General features: G+C 38.8%; 2 protein-coding genes across 5 annotated transcripts in view; one reads left to right on the top strand and one right to left on the bottom strand.

The window, feature by feature from the left end:
* Window positions 1-652: 652 nt before the first annotated feature.
* Window positions 653-16,716, top strand: TDO2 (tryptophan 2,3-dioxygenase). The gene is made up of 12 exons (XM_056562095.1): window positions 653-1,128; window positions 1,217-1,322; window positions 1,463-1,553; window positions 3,165-3,235; window positions 5,009-5,136; window positions 6,349-6,535; window positions 6,721-6,828; window positions 7,127-7,238; window positions 7,815-7,872; window positions 7,953-8,032; window positions 13,809-13,899; window positions 16,034-16,716. Exons 1-12 carry the CDS (start codon window positions 1,049-1,051, stop codon window positions 16,185-16,187), a joined length of 1,266 nt encoding a protein of 421 aa, XP_056418070.1. The 5' UTR covers window positions 653-1,048; the 3' UTR covers window positions 16,188-16,716.
* Window positions 6,947-16,780, bottom strand: part of CTSO (cathepsin O) — a 41,248-nt gene continuing 31,414 nt past the window's right edge. For 2 of the 4 annotated variants that reach the window (XR_008889582.1, XR_008889580.1), the window contains 3 exons: window positions 15,231-15,323; window positions 13,789-13,922; window positions 6,947-7,735 (listed from right to left, as the gene is read on the bottom strand). Coding sequence is in view for 1 of the 4 variants with exons in the window: in XM_056562055.1 (XP_056418030.1) it covers window positions 7,728-7,735 (8 nt within the window). In the remaining 3 variants the exon portion in view is untranslated. The remainder of the gene's footprint in view (window positions 7,736-13,788; window positions 13,923-15,230; window positions 15,324-16,780) is intronic. The other 2 variants (XM_056562068.1, XM_056562055.1) reach the window with 1 other exon arrangement.

Below are 16,780 nucleotides of genomic sequence, written 5' to 3'. Positions count from 1 at the left end.
TTTTTTCAAATTGTACCTTGAGGACTGGTTTTATATAAATTACGTTTATATACCCTCATACATTTTAATTATAGGCCTTCTTGGGTAAAGGCAACACCTTTAACCTCAGGTACAATCTACTACTAAGTGAGCTACATAAATCTATACATAATTTACAAATCTGTTTAACTTTCTGGAGTCAGTTGATATATATAAAAAAGTTTTTTCCTGGATAACCCCTTTAACAGGTAGCTCCCACCATCCTATTTTTTTTTTTTGCTAGCCCGTTCCCCCACCCCCCTGCTACGGCACTAGCCCGTTCGCTCCTCCCCCCCCCCCCCGCCCCGCATACCCCGTTCCCTCATTACACTTGCAGTTACTACAGAGTCCGGCAGCGGGCGTGCAGGGACAGCGGCGGCAACGAGGCGGCGGCGATGTGCGGGAGGAGTGGCCTCCCAGCCAGTGGCCGGGGAGCCAATGCGCTCGCTCCCGCCTGTCTGATTGACAGGCAGGGGGCGAGTGCAGCCTAACTGAAAAAGGACTGATTGCCACTCCAAAATCAGTCCTTTTTCAGTAGCCGGTTTTTAAATGTAAATTAAACCTTTTCAATGAAAAAAAAAAAATAATAAAAGTATATTAGAGATATGTTGTAGTACATAAGTACTACAACATATCAAAAAATAAAGTTGGTGACAGTGCCCATTTAAGTATAAGGGAGAATTTTTACTATGTTGTGTTTCCTGTAAAAACTCATCAGGATCATTTCAGATTTTCAATTTTGAGATAATGTTTTACCATGAATCCTTGTCCTACATTCAAAGTTTACAACTGAAATAACAAGAATTTACCAATGGTGGTCTTCATTATGTACAATGCATTGCTACAAATAAGAACTACAATTATTGAGATCATCTCAGATTGAAAGTAAATGATAGAAAAGAGACAGTGACATAGATACCTGGGCCATTGTGTAATAATTATTGACATTGCAAGGGCAGAGAAAGAGGGCGGTGAGGGGATTGGGTGAGAGCGCATGAGCAGCAGCTATAAATACTAGTGCGAGTCAGGGATGACCAGTGTATTGGACACTGGAGAAGACATCAGAGCACAAACCATGAGTGGCTGTCCATTTATGAGAACAAGGAATCCGTAAGTATTTTCCTTTAAACATTACTATGACGAGGTGAGAAGATATCTGACAAGATTCTAAATAACTCTTCACTATCATTTTTCTAAGGTACACTTTCAGTGAGCTGTCTCTGGAAGATAAAAATGGGGACAATGCCCAAGAAGGACTGAATAAGGCCAGCAGAGGAGGACTGATATATGGGGACTATTTACAAGTATGTGTTGCCATATTTATTACAACCTGAACAAGGGTAAACCCAAAGTAATATTTAAAAATATTCATGATTTTGTTAATACTAAAACTCTATTAATATTATTATTATTATTATGTTTTTATTTTTTATTTTTTTTAAAGCTTCATAAAGTGTTAGATGCCCAGGAGCTACAGAGTGAAAAAAAGGGAAATAAAATCCACGATGAGCACCTGTTCATAGTCACTCACCAAGGTTTGTGGAACATTAGGCGACATACTTATAGAATTCTGGATGCAACAAGATTACAGTAGTCTCACCTTTAACATTATGGCACATACACATACTTAAATATGGTCCAGATTTATCAATCTGCCTGAAACCAAAACTGTCTGTTTTTGCCCAAAACAACCAATCACAGCTCAGCTTTCACTTTACCACAGCTTGTGAAGATATGAATGATGAGCTGTGATTGGTTGTTAAAGGGGTTATCCAGGAAAAAACATTTCTTTATATATAAACTGGCTCCAGAAAGTTAAACAGATTTGAAATGACTTCTATTAAAAAATCTTAATCATTTCAATGCTTATGAGCTGCTGAAGTTGAGTTGTTCTTTTCTGTCTAAGTGCTCTTTGATGACACCTGTCTCGCGGACCGCAAACCTCTTCTACTCTGTGCAGTTCCCGAGACAAGCAGAGATGTCAGCAGAGAGCACTGTTGCCAGACAGAAAACAACAACTCAACTTCAGCAGCTGATAATTATTGAAAGGATTACAATTTTTAATAGAAGTAATTTACAAATCTGTTTAACTTTCTGGAGCCAGTTGATATATAAAAAAAAAAAGATAAAAATAAAAAAAAAATGTTTTTCCCTTGAATACCACTTTAAGGGAAAAACCAGTCAGATTTGGTTTCAGGCAGATTGATAAATCTGGGCCATAGTGTATTACAGGTCTATAGACATAAGCTTTGCTTCAGTGATCACTAATGACAGTTCTTAGGCCGCCCTTTTCACATCATGTTTATACCATGTTGCCTATTGCTCTTACCGTGTTGTATAAGCCCTGAAAGGAATTACTAATACAACTGAATTCATATACCTAGTAGTCCAGAAAGTGATGCGAATGGGACCTAATATCACACAGAACACTAATTTATTAACATTTAAACTATTAGCACATGTCCTAAGTGCATGGCCCATGGCCCTTGCGTAAACAAATTTTCCATAGTAAATGTATGACGCAGGTAGCTTCTGTTCTTGCCAATAATCTGGAGCAATGCCAATGCCTTGTCATCAGAGACAATCAGACATCTTGGAGAGAAGACAAAAGTGACTCTGCACTCAGTTAAAATACACTAAGGTTAAAAACATAGTTAATGTCATTAAAGGGTTTATCCAGGAAAAAACTTTTTTTTTATATATCAATTGGCTCCAGGAAGTTAAACAGATTTGTAAATAACTTCAATAAAAAAAAAATCTTAATCCTTTCAGTATTTATGAGCTGCTGAAGCTGAGTTGTTCTTTTCTGTCTAAGTTCTCTCTGATGACACCTGTCTTGGGAACTGTCCAGAGTAGAAGCAAATCCCCATAGCAAACCTCAAGCAGAGATGTCAGCAGAAAGCACTGTTGCCAGACAGAAAAGAACAACTCAACTACAGCAGCTGATAATTATTGGAAGTATTAAGATTTTTCTAATAGAAGTAATGTACAAATCTGTTTAACTTTCTGGAGCCAGTTGATATATATATATATATATATATATATATATATATATATGTTTTTCCTGGAATAACCCTTTAAACATCTATCTGTACAAAACTGCTCTCTAATATAAAATATTCACTTTTTTTTTTTTTTTGCTGTAGCATATGAACTTTGGTTTAAGCAAATAATGTGGGAACTGGATTCTGTCAGAGAAATTTTCCAAAACGAACACGTAAGTTTTTGGTTTGAGAGAGAAACTTCTGTACCTCTTTAAAGTCTTTATACAATTGGTTTCATTTGGTTCATTTGAATACATGTTCAAGCAAAGTGTCTTATCCTGTCAGTCACACCAGTACTAACTAACATCTTATTCTTTTAGTTTGCCTCCAATGTGAACCAGTGCTAAAATCACTAAAACATTGATTTGTTAGTGTTACTGTACATATCAATGTTTGGTCAAAGCAGAACTTTTAATCCTAAAAGGGAAAGTGTCATCTGTTTTATGACAATTGGGCATTTCAGAGAAATCATAGTTTAAAAGAAGCTTAGTACCGTATTTTTTGCCGTATAAGACGGGGGAAAAAGTCGGTGCGTCTTATACGGCGAATACACCCCTATCGCGGCGGTCCCTGCGGCCATCAACGGCCGGGACCCGCGGCTAATACAGGACATCACCGATCGCGGTGATGCCCTGTATTAACCCTTCAGACGCGGCGATCAAAGCTGACCGCCGTGTCTGAAGGGAAAGTGACACTAACCCGGCTGTTGAGTCGGGCTGTTCGGGACCGCTGCGATTTCCCCGCAGCGGTCCCGAACAGCCCGACTGAATAGCCGGGTTAGTGCTTACAGGACACCGGGAGGGACCTTACCTGCCTCCTCGGTGTCTTCTCCATTCAGGGATCCCCTGTATGGCCGGCGCTCTCCTTCCTCGTCATCACGTCGTCACGTACGTGTGTCGGCGTGCGTAACGACGTGATAACGGCGACAGAGAACGAGGATACCCGGCCGGCAGCAGAGACGTTCCAGAGCGACGGGGACACGGCGACAGCGATGGAGCGACATCCAGGGCAGCGGTGACGGGTCCGGAGCGGCGGAGACACGTGAGTATTACCTCCTATGCAGTGGTCTTCAATCTGCGGACCTCCAGATGTTGCAAAACTACAACTCCCAGCATGCCCGGACAGCCGTTGGCTGTCCGGGCATGCTGGGAGTTGTAGTTTTGCAACATCTGGAGGTCCGCAGGTTGAAGACCACTATTGGGTTCAAAATCTTTAATTTTTTTAGATTTTGCACCTAAAAATAGGGTGCGTCTTATACGCCGGTGCGTCCTATAGGACGAAAAATACGGTAACTAATCATTGGGGCAGTTCCCAGTGGCTGCTTTCCTCCCCACCGAACCTGAATGACGCATCTTTCCCTATACACAGATAGGGAGATACGCATTACTCAGGGCCGGCGGATGGGGGAGTAAATCATAGTGTTCCGTAACCCCACTGCCTGCATCGGTTTCATGCTGCATTTGATTTGGACAGCATAAAACAGGTAACAGTTTCCTTTTAATACACATACAGCCAAACCTTACTATTTTTACATTCTGTCCATATCATGGATGGCATGGCAGCTAAGAGCTTTAGCCCTGTGGGTTTGTAGCACTGAGGTACCATGTTTGAATGCAACCAAGGTAACATTTGTATCGAGCTTGTGTTGTAGATTTTACTGGTACTCTGGTTTCTTTACATATGCCCATAAAGTGCTTAGCAGTCAAATGGCAAAAATTCTAGGATATTGGCATGTGTGTGCATGAGGATATGGTTACTTTAAATACAAATGTCCAAAAGGTGATAGGAACAGGATCAAGTTCTATCTCCAGTCAACAAATTGATGGATGGGGAAATTGACCAATGTTTCGACCTTTACTATAGGATGCCGTCTCTCCAATATACGCCACTGTGTAACAACAAACATTCTTTAAGAACATAATGCTATACATGAATATTTTTCACAGGTCAGAGATGAAAGAAATATGCTGAAAGTTGTGACTCGTATTCATCGCATTTCTATGATTCTTAAACTATTGGTTGAACAATTCTCAGTTCTAGAAACAATGACGCCCATGGATTTCTATGATTTTAGGTAAGATCTAAAAGAGGCTAGCCCAGAATCAGCACCTATTGGCTATTCACAGGATACATGAAATGTCTGGTTGCTGGAACCCACGTCAATCGCAAGAACTGGGGGCCTCATGTCCCCCATCCAAATGAAACAGAGACTGGGTGCTGCTACACTGATAGTACAGTACTCAACTATTTCAGTCAGTCCCATAGAATTTTAATGGAAAGGCAGCATAAATGCTTGACCACTGCTCTATTTGTGATCAGTGGAGGTCCCACCAGTGGGGTTCCTAATGATCAGACAGATATCCCTCATCTTGTGTAAATGTGATAATTGTTCATTCAACTCCTTTAAATCAGTATAGTCAGAAGAAAACAACAAGATCATTTCATAACTATTCTCTAAATCTATTCTCCCAGCAGAACACTCACACTTAACACTTAAAGGGTACCTCTCATCAAAAAAACTTTTGACATATTATAGATTAATGTATGCAGAATAACTTCACAATTGCATGTTATTAAAAAATATGCTTCTTTCTATTTAATTTTCCACTTTGAAGAAATGACCACTAGGGGTCTCCCTACCTGTCCTGGCAGCAAACATTTCAGACTCATGCTGGAGTCCTAAACACTACGAGCTGCCAGTCTGCTTTGTTCACAAAGGAGAACACTCAGAGCTGCCAGCCTGCTTTGTGCACAGCCTGTTTGGCTGTGAACAAAGCAGGCTGGCAGCTCTGAGTGTTTAGGACTCCAGCATGAGTCAGAAATGCTTGCCGACAGGACTGATCTGGAAAAATACAATAGAAAGAAGCATATTTTTCATTAACATGCCATTGGAAAATTATTCAACATTCATTAATCTAAAATATATCATAAGTTTATTTGATGAGATGTACCCTTTAAAAACATTTGGAGAGAATTATCAAAAGCTGCGCAGAGGAAAAGTTCCCCAGTTGACCATAGCAACCAATCAGCTTGCTTCTTTAATTTTTAACAAGACGTCTGCAAAATGAAAGAAGCAATATGATTGGTTGCTATGGGCAAGTAGCCAGAGAGTTTAGGCACTACAAAAAGTATCTTTTACTATTAATGTGAATAGGGATTTAACAAGCCAGGCAACTATGTTATGTACAAAGTCTATTTTACATGTTTCGCAATTATAAAGTAATGATAAGCTGATTAGATTTCCTGTATGGAAATTATATTGTGTATATTATTTTTGTTTACAAAGGGAATACTTGACACCTGCATCTGGCTTCCAGAGCTTGCAGTTTCGACTGCTTGAAAATAAAATTGGTGTTCCAGAAAGTCTGAGAGTCCCATACAATAGACGCCATTATCGTGATAATTTTAAGGGAAAAGAGAATGAATTACTTCTTAAATCTGAGGAGGAACCTACGCTTCTGGGCCTTGTAGAGGTAAGATTACAAATGCTATATAAAGTATCCATAACTTGTACAGAAAGTAATAGAAGTGAGTAATAAAGAAACATTATAAGAACAGCTGAACTGAACCATACATCTACTTTCTTAAAGTTATACACACATTTTCTTGACTATCTTATTTATCAATGATAAAAATGGAAAATATTTTCTTATTTAAGGCATGGCTAGAACGAACACCAGGATTGGAGGAGGTTGGCTTTAATTTTTGGGGAAAACTACAGGTCAATATATTTCAAGGATTAGAGGAGGAGATCCAAAAGGCTAAGGTAAAAGTTCTGTATAGCAAATACCGTATTTGTAATCATTAATTATATTAGGTAAATTGTTGCTAATACTTTCCAAAAAAAAAAAAAAATGAATACTAACTGGACAATCTGATATTTGTCAAATAAGTTTTACTGGGTTACAAAGTAACATTTTAGTATCATACTTTCACATGAGTGCAAGTATCAAGAAAGCTCAATAAACTCTATATATAACTAAGAAGACATATCTTTTCAGAACTTTACTTGGGAGTTTAAACATTAATACAAAATAAATGTTATCAACATATTTAATTATTAGGCCAGACCAGATTCAGAAGACAAAGAGGAACAGTTGGCAGAGCTTCAGAAACAAAAAGAAGTCTTTACAGCCTTGTTTGATGAGAAACGACATGAACATCTTCTCAGCAAAGGTAAAAATACTATCTGACCATACACTTATCAGCTAAAGTCTCATAAAAAACTCATCAACAGACGTGGGTGTAACACACTATGTACAGTGCAATTGGAAAGTTAGTGCATGTCACGTTATTTCTCCCGTTACAACTAACGTTCATTGGTCATGACGGGCTATAACGGGTGATAAGGGGTAAACGAAAAAATCCATTGACTTGAATGGGGTTGTTTAACAGGCGTTAATAATTATTTTTCAAACGTACGTTTATTAACGGGTGAACTTCATAGTGTGAAAGCACACTTAGCTGTAGCTCTGATATACATTGTCATCTGTGAGACCTGATATAGACAGGGATGTGTTTTTCCAAATCCTGTCCATTCAGCTGAATTTACTGCAGGTGACTCAGATCAAGGTGCAGAAACATCTCAGAGATGAAGCAGTACAGTAAGTCTCTTATGGGCAAGGCCACATTCACATGGGTGTACTGTATCTGGATCATCATTTTTCAAGGCTCTGAAAGACATTAAACCAACCATTTTCTAAAAAAGTAAAATTGTAATATATAATTGTATTTTGTTTGCATGTTTTGCAGGAGAAAGAAGATTATCATATAAAGCATTACAAGGGGCTTTGATGATATATTTCTACAGGTAAAATCAAATAATATTAATTTGCAGTAATATGATGTTAATTTGCAGTAATATGATGCTAATTTCACCTGTTTTTGAAGGGAGGAGCCACGATTCCAGGTTCCATTTCAACTCCTGACTTCTCTGATGGACATTGATATTTTAATGACCAAATGGAGATGTAAGTATTTAATGTCTGATATTTGTTTCTTAAAGAGGTATTCTTTGTCATCAACTGGCTCCAGAAAGTTAATTACAGATTTGTAAATTACGGTGGTAACCGTGACCCACAGGGCCCTTGTGGAATCACGGTATTCACTAAAATAATAGTATCAGGATAAAAATTAATATTTGCTCAAATATAAAATATGACCAACCAATATTTGAGTGAATATTTATTTTTATCCTGATACTATTATTTTAATGAATACTGTGATTCCACAAGGGCCCTGTGGGTCACAGTTACCACTATATACCATTATTTTATAGTATTATAATATTGCCAATTATTAATAAATGATTACACTTATTTTCACTTATATTTGGTGTCCACTATCATTGACCTTTGAGCCCCAATTTCTGTGTATTATTCTTATATAATTTTGAACACCGTGGGTATAGGTGTTATTATTGGACTGCCCAGGTCTATTTTGGCGTAGATATAACAGGAGCCACTCCATACATTATTTTATTCTAGATTTTAAATTACTTCTATTAAAAAATCTTAATCCTATCAGTACTTATTAGCTCTTGAAGTTGAGTTGTTCTTTTCTGCCTGACAACAGTGCTCTCTGCTGACACCTCTGTATGTCTCAGGAACTGTCCAGAGCAGGAGAGGTTTGTTATGGGGATTTGCTCCTACTCTGGACAGTTCATGAGACAGACAGAGGTGTCAGCCGAAAGCACTGTTGTCAGATAGAAAAGAACAACTCAACTTCAGTATCTGATAAGTACTGGTAGGATTAAGATTTTTTTAATAGAAGTAATTTACAAATCTGGCAAAAAACAGAGATATCAATGTCTGGCACAGCTGCTGACCACCGATAGGACCTGGATCTAGGATGAATAGGAGTAGTCCCCGAAGCTGAGGTAGTGCTCTGACTTGTAAGACGAGTCAAATATAATGTGCAAGGAGAAGGTGAAAAAAGTCGGCAGACTCACCAAGGCTTCTTTTTTCAGGGTTGCTTCTTTATTAAATACTCACATATAAAACTTTGTGCATAGGGGGAGAGAGGATCACATAGAGGGGGGTATTCACTGTCAGGCGACAGAATCTGTTTCACTCGATAATCGAGCTTCTTCTGGCCAGAAGAAGCTCGATTATCGAGTGAAACAGATTCTGTCGCCTTACAGTGAATACCCCCCTCTATGTGATCCTCTCTCCCCCTATGCACGAAGTTTTATATGTGAGTATTTAATAAAGAAGCAACCCTGAAAAAAGAAGCCTTGGTGAGTCTGCCGACTTTTTTCACCTTCTCCTTGCACATCATTTACAAATCTATTTAACTTGCTGAAGCCAGTTGATATTAAAAAAAAAAATATTTCACTGGAATACCCCTTTAAGCTGATGACAAATATTGCAGTTGTGATAGTGACACAAAGTGACATAAGTGATTAAATGGCAGAAACTATTTATCACTTTCTACATATACACACACACATTATATGTATATATATATATATATATATATATATATATATATATATATATATATATTTATACACACACACAAAGTATATAACAAACAGTTTGGACTTAAAAAAGAAAAAAAATTCACTTAACCCCTTAAGGACCAGGTCTATTTTCACTGTTGGACCAGAGCATTTTTTTGCACATCTGACCACTGTCACTTTAAGCATTAATAACTCTGGGATGCTTTTACCTTTCATTCTGATTCCAAGAATGTTTTTTCATGACATATTCTACTTTATGTTAGTGGTAAAAATTTGTCGATACTTGTATAATTTCTTGGTGAAAAATTCCAAAATTTGATGAAAAAAATTGAAAATGTAGCATTTTTCTAACTTTGAAGCTCTCTGCTTGTAAGGAAAATAGACATTCCAAATAAATTATATATTGATTCACATAAACAATATGTCTCCTTTATGGTTGCATCATAATGTTGCCATGTTTTTACTTTTGGAAGACATCAGAGGGCTTCAAATTTCAGCAGCAATTTTCCAATTTTTCACAAAATTTTTAAAATCGGAATTTTTCATGGACCAGTTTAGGTTAGAAATACCCAATAAATGACCCCATTAAAAAACTGCACCCCTGAAAGTATTCAAGTATTCAGTAAGTGTGTTAACCCTTTAGGTGTTTCACAGGAAACGTGGAGAAAATTCAAAATCTTCATTTTTTACACTGGCATGTTCTTGTAGACCCAGTTTTTGAATTTTTACAAGGGGTAAAAGGAGAAAAATTAACCCATAATTTGTAACCCAATTTCTGTTGAGTAAGGAATTACCTCATATGTGTATGTCAAGTGTTCAGCGGGCACAGTAGAGGGCTCAGAAGGGAAGAAGCGACAATGAGATTTTGGAGAGTGAGTTTTTCTGAAATGGTTTTTGGGGGGCATGTCGCATTTAGGAAGCCCCTATGGTGCCAGGACAGCAAAAAAAAAACAACAACATGGCATACTATTTTGAAAACTACACCCCTCAAGGAAAGTAACAAGGGGTACAGTGAGCCTTAACACCCCACAGGTGTTTGATGACTTTTCGTTAAATTTGGATGTGTAAATGAATTTTTTTTTCACTCAAATGCTGGTTTTCCCCCAAATTTTACTTTTTACAAGGGGTAATGGGAGAAAATGCCCCCCAAAATTTGTAACCCCATCTCTTCTGAGTATGGAAATACACCATGTGTGGATGTCAAGTGCATTGCGGGCGCACTACAATGCTCAGAAGAGAAGGAGTCACATTTGCAAATGTTGCTGAAATGGGGGGAAGCATTTAGGAAGTCCCTATGGTGCATGCTAGTGTGTGTGTGTGTGTGTGTGTGTGTGTGGGGCGGGGGGGGGGGGGGTCGAGGTAGTATGTAGTGTGTGCTTGGTGTGACTTTATAAATAATGGTGTGTGATTATCAATCACACACCATTATATGGGGGGGGGGGGAGCGCTGCAGACAAAAAAATAGGGCCCGGGTCACACTGAAAAAACTGTCCTACCTGTCCCTTTAGTGTATTCTTTCCCTGCTCTAAGGGGGTGTCTTCTTCACTGAGGGGCTCTGATCTCGCAGAGGGGGGGGGAGGGGGTCCCTGGCAGCTCTGCCCACTGACTGAACTCAGTTAGCTGGCAGAGCGGCAAGAAGAGGTCATTAACCCCTCCCCTGCCGGCTGCTATTGGTTAGCAGCGCTTCTGGGGGTTGACGAAATCGCTATGGGGAATAGATACAGGAGGTGATTGGAAGTGTGTTCTACACCCCCGATCCCCATGTATCTCGGGTCAGCGGGTCACACATGACCCTGCATCACAGGAATCACCACAAATTGCCGGTGTGAATTGCGCGGGGTGCCTGCTGACGCATATGTCCTTGGTCCTTAACTACCAGGTAGTTAGGACGTACGCGTATGTCCTTTGTCCTTAAGGGGTTAAGAACATTAAGCACAGAAAACCATAAATATACAGTTGCTAACTTATAATACGATATTTTTACTTATAATATAATATTTTAAATGTTGTATGGAACGGGCTGCTGTGAATGCATTGGTAATTTTCTGATTTTATATTAAAATATATAATTATTGCAACTGTACAGAGAACTACATCACGAAGCATATGAATAAGCTCTCACAAAGCTCCACAGACATAAAAATAAAGTGCTTATAGGGGTAAAAATATTAGCGATTTAAAGGATTTTAAATTTTTTTTAAATAGGTAAAGCATACAACTATGAACATTTTTTTTTTCCGGATTATGTAAAAATTATGTAATTATGAAAAAATTGTGTCATTACATAGTAGAATGGTCCCTGCTAAACTAAGCTCTCTTATGGCTCTTTAAGGGTACTTTCCCACGGGCGGATCCACAACGTACACACTGTATACGAGCAGACACACTGTGATGTGCAAGTCGCAGCACGCATGCGCAGTGTACTGGCACATTGCTGCCGCTCTTGGCCTGGCTCATGGAGCAGGGGGAGCAGCCGCGATGTGTGCAAGTACAACGCGCATGCACGGCGACTCACATATCACTTCAGTGTGTCTGCTCGTAGCGGCGTATTGCTGCTCCATGCAGGCACATCTAAAGGCAGCATGTAACGGTCCTTCAGCGGCGGATCCGCAGCATAAAATGTGCTGTGGATCCGCCCGTGTGAGCGTACCCTAAAGGCGAGAAAGAAAAACTTAAATGCAGAAACCAAAACTGACCCGGTACTTAATAGGTGAATACAGTAGGGACGATCAAAATTGTCAAAAATTGAGATTGTCTATGTTGCCCATAACAACTAATCAGATCTCAGCTTTCATTTTATAATAGCAGTTTAAGAAATGAAAGCTGAGCTGTAAGTGGTTGCTATGGGCAACAAAGACAGTTTTTCTTTCAGACAGTTATCTCCCCCAATACCTTTTTCCCAAATTATATTGGGGGGAGATAACTGTCTGAAAGAAAAACTGTCTTTTGTATTAAAAAATATTTTTGTTTCTGAATGAAATTGTTCTAGGAGGGTGGCCCCTGCTAGACACCTATTAATGGTCTATTCACACGTACAGTATTCTGCACAGATTTTCTGCTTCATATTTCAATAAAAACTGAATGACTGAATACAGCTTCAAATCCTGTGCATCAAATCTGCACAGAATACTGTACATGTGAATAGACCCTAGAGAAACATTCTGGGAATTTTATTTTTGCTTATGTAGTGCAGAAAAGGTTATTATAAAATAACAAGGATGTTTTTGTATACGCTTTTTGCTTACCTCTTTTTGCTAAGGATTAGGCAAGGATTAGGCTCCAATTTGGTTTACAAATGCACAATCATGTGGGTTCTGTAACACAGCCTATATTTCCCATGAATCCATTGGCTGAAGGTTAGGTGTTTAATCACTCCAGTTGGGCACCTAATGAGGCTGCTGGTGCTGGAGGTTACCCAGGTGAACTCATTAGACTCATTAGTGTTTTGGGGTCAATTTGCACTACATGCAGTTTTGATAACTTTTCTTATTCAAAGTGCATGTTTCAGAGAAATGCATAGATATCTATGCAGATCTAAGGCTGGATTTGATGGCTGGCTAGGGAGTAGAGCACAATGCCATCCACTCTCCCGGGTAATATCTCATGATCACAGAAGGTCTCAGTACGATCAGCAACTTTTGAAATGTCTGACCAACATGTGAAAAGTTGTTTTTAATGACAGTAATGCTTTAGATTTTGAGCTTACATTCCTAAAACTTAAAACGAGAATTTGGGAAAAAAAAATAAAAAAAATCACAGATATCGTTTTCTTTGGTAAGCAAGTTTTGAAGTCATTTTTTTTTTTTTTTGCTTTAGTTTTGCTTATATGCTACTTATTTAGTATTTTATTACGAGGAGTTGATAAATTTGGAGCGCATAAGCAAAACAAAAGAGTCGCATCTGAGACTTTTGTGAGACTTTTTTGTGACTTTTTAAATTTGCTCACGTATGGGAGTTTTGTACTCCAGGTCAGACCTGGAGCAGACTTCTAACTTTTTGTTAGGGGTTTGTGACTTTTGTTTGCCTACGTGCGACTTTCGCACATCATGAACACCTGAACACTGCAAAGTGAAAACATATATTTGCTTAGGTAAGAATGTTTGTAACTTTTTGCTTACTTACTTGCTTTCTTTTGCTTTGTCAGCAAAAAAAGGCTCTAAATACCTTGACAAATGTTCCCCAGTGACCTTACCTGAAATCTGCAGAATGGTTATTTAGATTGTTTTTATAGTGTGCAGATTTTGGCATGTTCATATGTTATACCTTTCCATATGTTTCCACAGATAATCATGTTTGCATGGTGCACAGAATGATAGGAAATAAAACTGGAACTGGTGGTTCATCTGGCTATCATTACTTGCGTTCAACAGTGAGGTAAGAGGATTGGTTGAAACAAGCTAAAATGTAAAAGGTAGAAAGGATTTCTAAATATTTATTAGCAATGATGATGCTTAATTTATACCACATACATATCTGTGTACTATAACAATAATACTTAAAGGGGTACTCCGCCCCTAGACATCTTATCCCCTATCCCCAGTAGCGGGACCCCTACAATCTCCCTGCTGTACCCGGCGTTCGTTTAGAGCACCCGGTGCAGCATTGGAGGCTCGTAATGTCACAGCCACGCCACGTTCATGACATCACAGCCGCGCCCCCTCAATGCAAGTCTATGGGAGGGGATGTGACGGCCATCAAGCCCCCTCCTATAGACTTGCATTGAGGGTGTGTGGCCGTGACATCACGAGTGTTGCATGACCGTGATGTCACGAGCCTCCGTCCCGCATGGCCAATCATCCGGCACAGAGCAATGTTTGCTCTGTACACCAGATGTCTGGGGAGCCGCAGCCGAGATCGCTGGGGTCCCCAGCGGTGGGACCCCCGCGATCAGACATCTTATTCCCTATCTTTTGGATAGGGGATAAGGTGTCTAGGGGCAAAGTACCCCTTTATTGCTGGGTTCACACTCGGTATTTTGTTCTGTATTTTACGCTAGAAACAGAAATAAGTCCAAAACACAGAAAAAGATGCACATTTTTTTTGTTTTAGTTTTTCTTTGTGTTGGTTCCACATCTGGTTTTGGCTAAAAATACTGACCAAAATACTGTGTGTGTGAATGCAGCCTAAGGCTAGTTTTACATACATTTTGCTGAAAAATAATACTTTTTGTTCTCTGAGTATGATATTTTTTCCCTTAGGACATCAATCTTCCAATGATGTAGCACAGGCTTTCCCTTGGTCTTGGTTTACATGCGGCTAGCACAAGACTTCTGTAGCCATTCAGTGGCCTCAATGGGCTGTACTACTGGTTTAATCGTCCCCATTGCTGATCAGTAATGCCGATAGTATAGCACAAGACAGTTCATGAAGTCACTGACTGGCTGCACTGATCATGTGCTGGTCACTTGTAAACAAAGATCGAGGACATTGGATCATTTGCTCTAGATCGCTGAAGGTATAGAAATTAGATAACTCCTCTGAATGTAAACAATACTATGCCTGCTCAGTGACAGTAAGAAGAGATCTTGAAAAATACATTAGAATGTTTCTAAAACTGTTTCTGACAACTTTGTTTTCAGAGGACAAATTAAAACCCCACAATGCTTCAATGTATTCATACTACTAATAATGGTCAATGGAGGATTTCACTGACATATCAGTTAGAAAACAAACAAACATTTAAGGTCAATATAAAATCTCCGAACCTCAGATAAATGTACAAAGGTGAATGGTGATGCATATGCACAACTTCTTCTCATTCTCCTGTATTAATCTTGGAAGGACTTGTAGTAATTTTGCTTTAAAAAACAAAACATCTTCAGTGTGTTACACAGTTCTATATCCCATCTACAAATAGGTACACATAAGATGCTGCACAACAATGCAATACATTCATTAGATTTTGCTAAACTTATTTTTGCAAAGGGTGAGGGAATGTTAAATGGTTCAGTCTCCCATTTCCCTAAAAGAGAGGTAAAGAGATTTCAAAAAGAGATTCAGCAGCAGCTGAGGTATAGCCCTACTGTATATAATGGAATATACTGGAAGCCACCATAAAAATCAGTGACCTGTATACATGTAATCAGCCTCATCCTTGATGTTTTACTAAATTCTCATTCTACAATATATTGGAATAAATTTAAGACTTTGCTTAAAGGGCCCATCTAGCTATAATAATTGTATCCCCTATCAACAGGACAGGGTCTGACTCTTCCCTCTGGTCCACACCTTCTGAACACACTTATCTCGGCAATGACGGCTCGGTCAGCTAATTACCGATTCACATGTGACACCGGTGCAGCCAGTGATTGGCTGAATAGGCTGTCACTACTGATACAAGCACGTCTTAGAAGGTGGTGCCAGAGCGTTCAGCAGGGAGAGTTGAGCCCTGTTCTAAAAATAGAGGATATTTTTTTAATAGTTGGATAACCCCTTTAATAAATTGCCAGACACAATTTGAAATACATGATCAAGGCCCAAAATAATGAACTCTCTCTTTCTTTCCCAGTGACAGATACAAAGTTTTTGTTGATCTCTTCAACCTCTCAACCTTTTTGGTGCCAAGGCATTGGGTTCCTCGACTAAACCCAAGCTTCCACAAATTCCTGTACACTGCAGAATGTTGTGACAGCTCATATTTTAGCAGTGATGACTCTGATTAAGGCTTCTGTATATAGCGGTTGTTTCTTTCTTTGTCATTGCTTTCTATTTTGTATTGGTAAAAAAGAAAAGTTGTGCTGGTTGTAATCTGGTTACACTTTTTTGCGGCAAAAGCAACAAAAGTCAATTGTCAATTGCTATCTTTTGTAATGCATTGATCACCTGGAAAATAAAGACATTGTACAGCAGTAAGGATTAGTGCAGCTGTGGTAAGTATTGTACGACAGCAGACTGCTTGTTAGAAGCAACAGCAACACCTGAATGTCTGCAGCTACCTCCTATCAAAGACTTCTATGGGCAGCAGCTGTAACCTGATCTCTCAGCAAAGCTGAAAATCTTTCTCATCTCTCTCTAGATGTTTTTTTTAGCAATAAAATGAGAGTTTGTGTTTAGAGCAGGATACAAAGAAGGGGAAGAGGAGTGTGATATATGGAGAAAGAAATTTCCCTTCATAAGATATATTACAGAGTTTCTTATTTTTAATATTAAAGGGGTATTCCAGGCCAAAACTTTTTTTTATATATCAACTGGCTCCGGAAAGTTAAACAGATTTGTAAATTACTTCTATTAAAAAAATATTAATCCTTCCAATAGT

Source organism: Hyla sarda, chromosome 1 (genome assembly GCF_029499605.1).
Source record: "Hyla sarda isolate aHylSar1 chromosome 1, aHylSar1.hap1, whole genome shotgun sequence".
In the NCBI taxonomy this organism is placed as follows: domain Eukaryota; kingdom Metazoa; phylum Chordata; class Amphibia; order Anura; family Hylidae; genus Hyla; species Hyla sarda.
Note: the sequence above shows the minus strand (reverse complement) of the source record. Positions and strands in the feature narration are given on the sequence as shown.

Coding starts and splice junctions, on each gene's coding strand:
- TDO2 (XM_056562095.1), top strand. CDS start 1,049: ATGACCAGTGTATTGGACACTGGAGAAGACATCAGAGCACAAACCATG. Junction 7,873..7,952: donor TTGATGATATATTTCTACAG/GTAAAATCAAAT, acceptor CTGTTTTTGAAG/GGAGGAGCCACGATTCCAGG. Junction 8,033..13,808: donor TTTAATGACCAAATGGAGAT/GTAAGTATTTAA, acceptor ATGTTTCCACAG/ATAATCATGTTTGCATGGTG.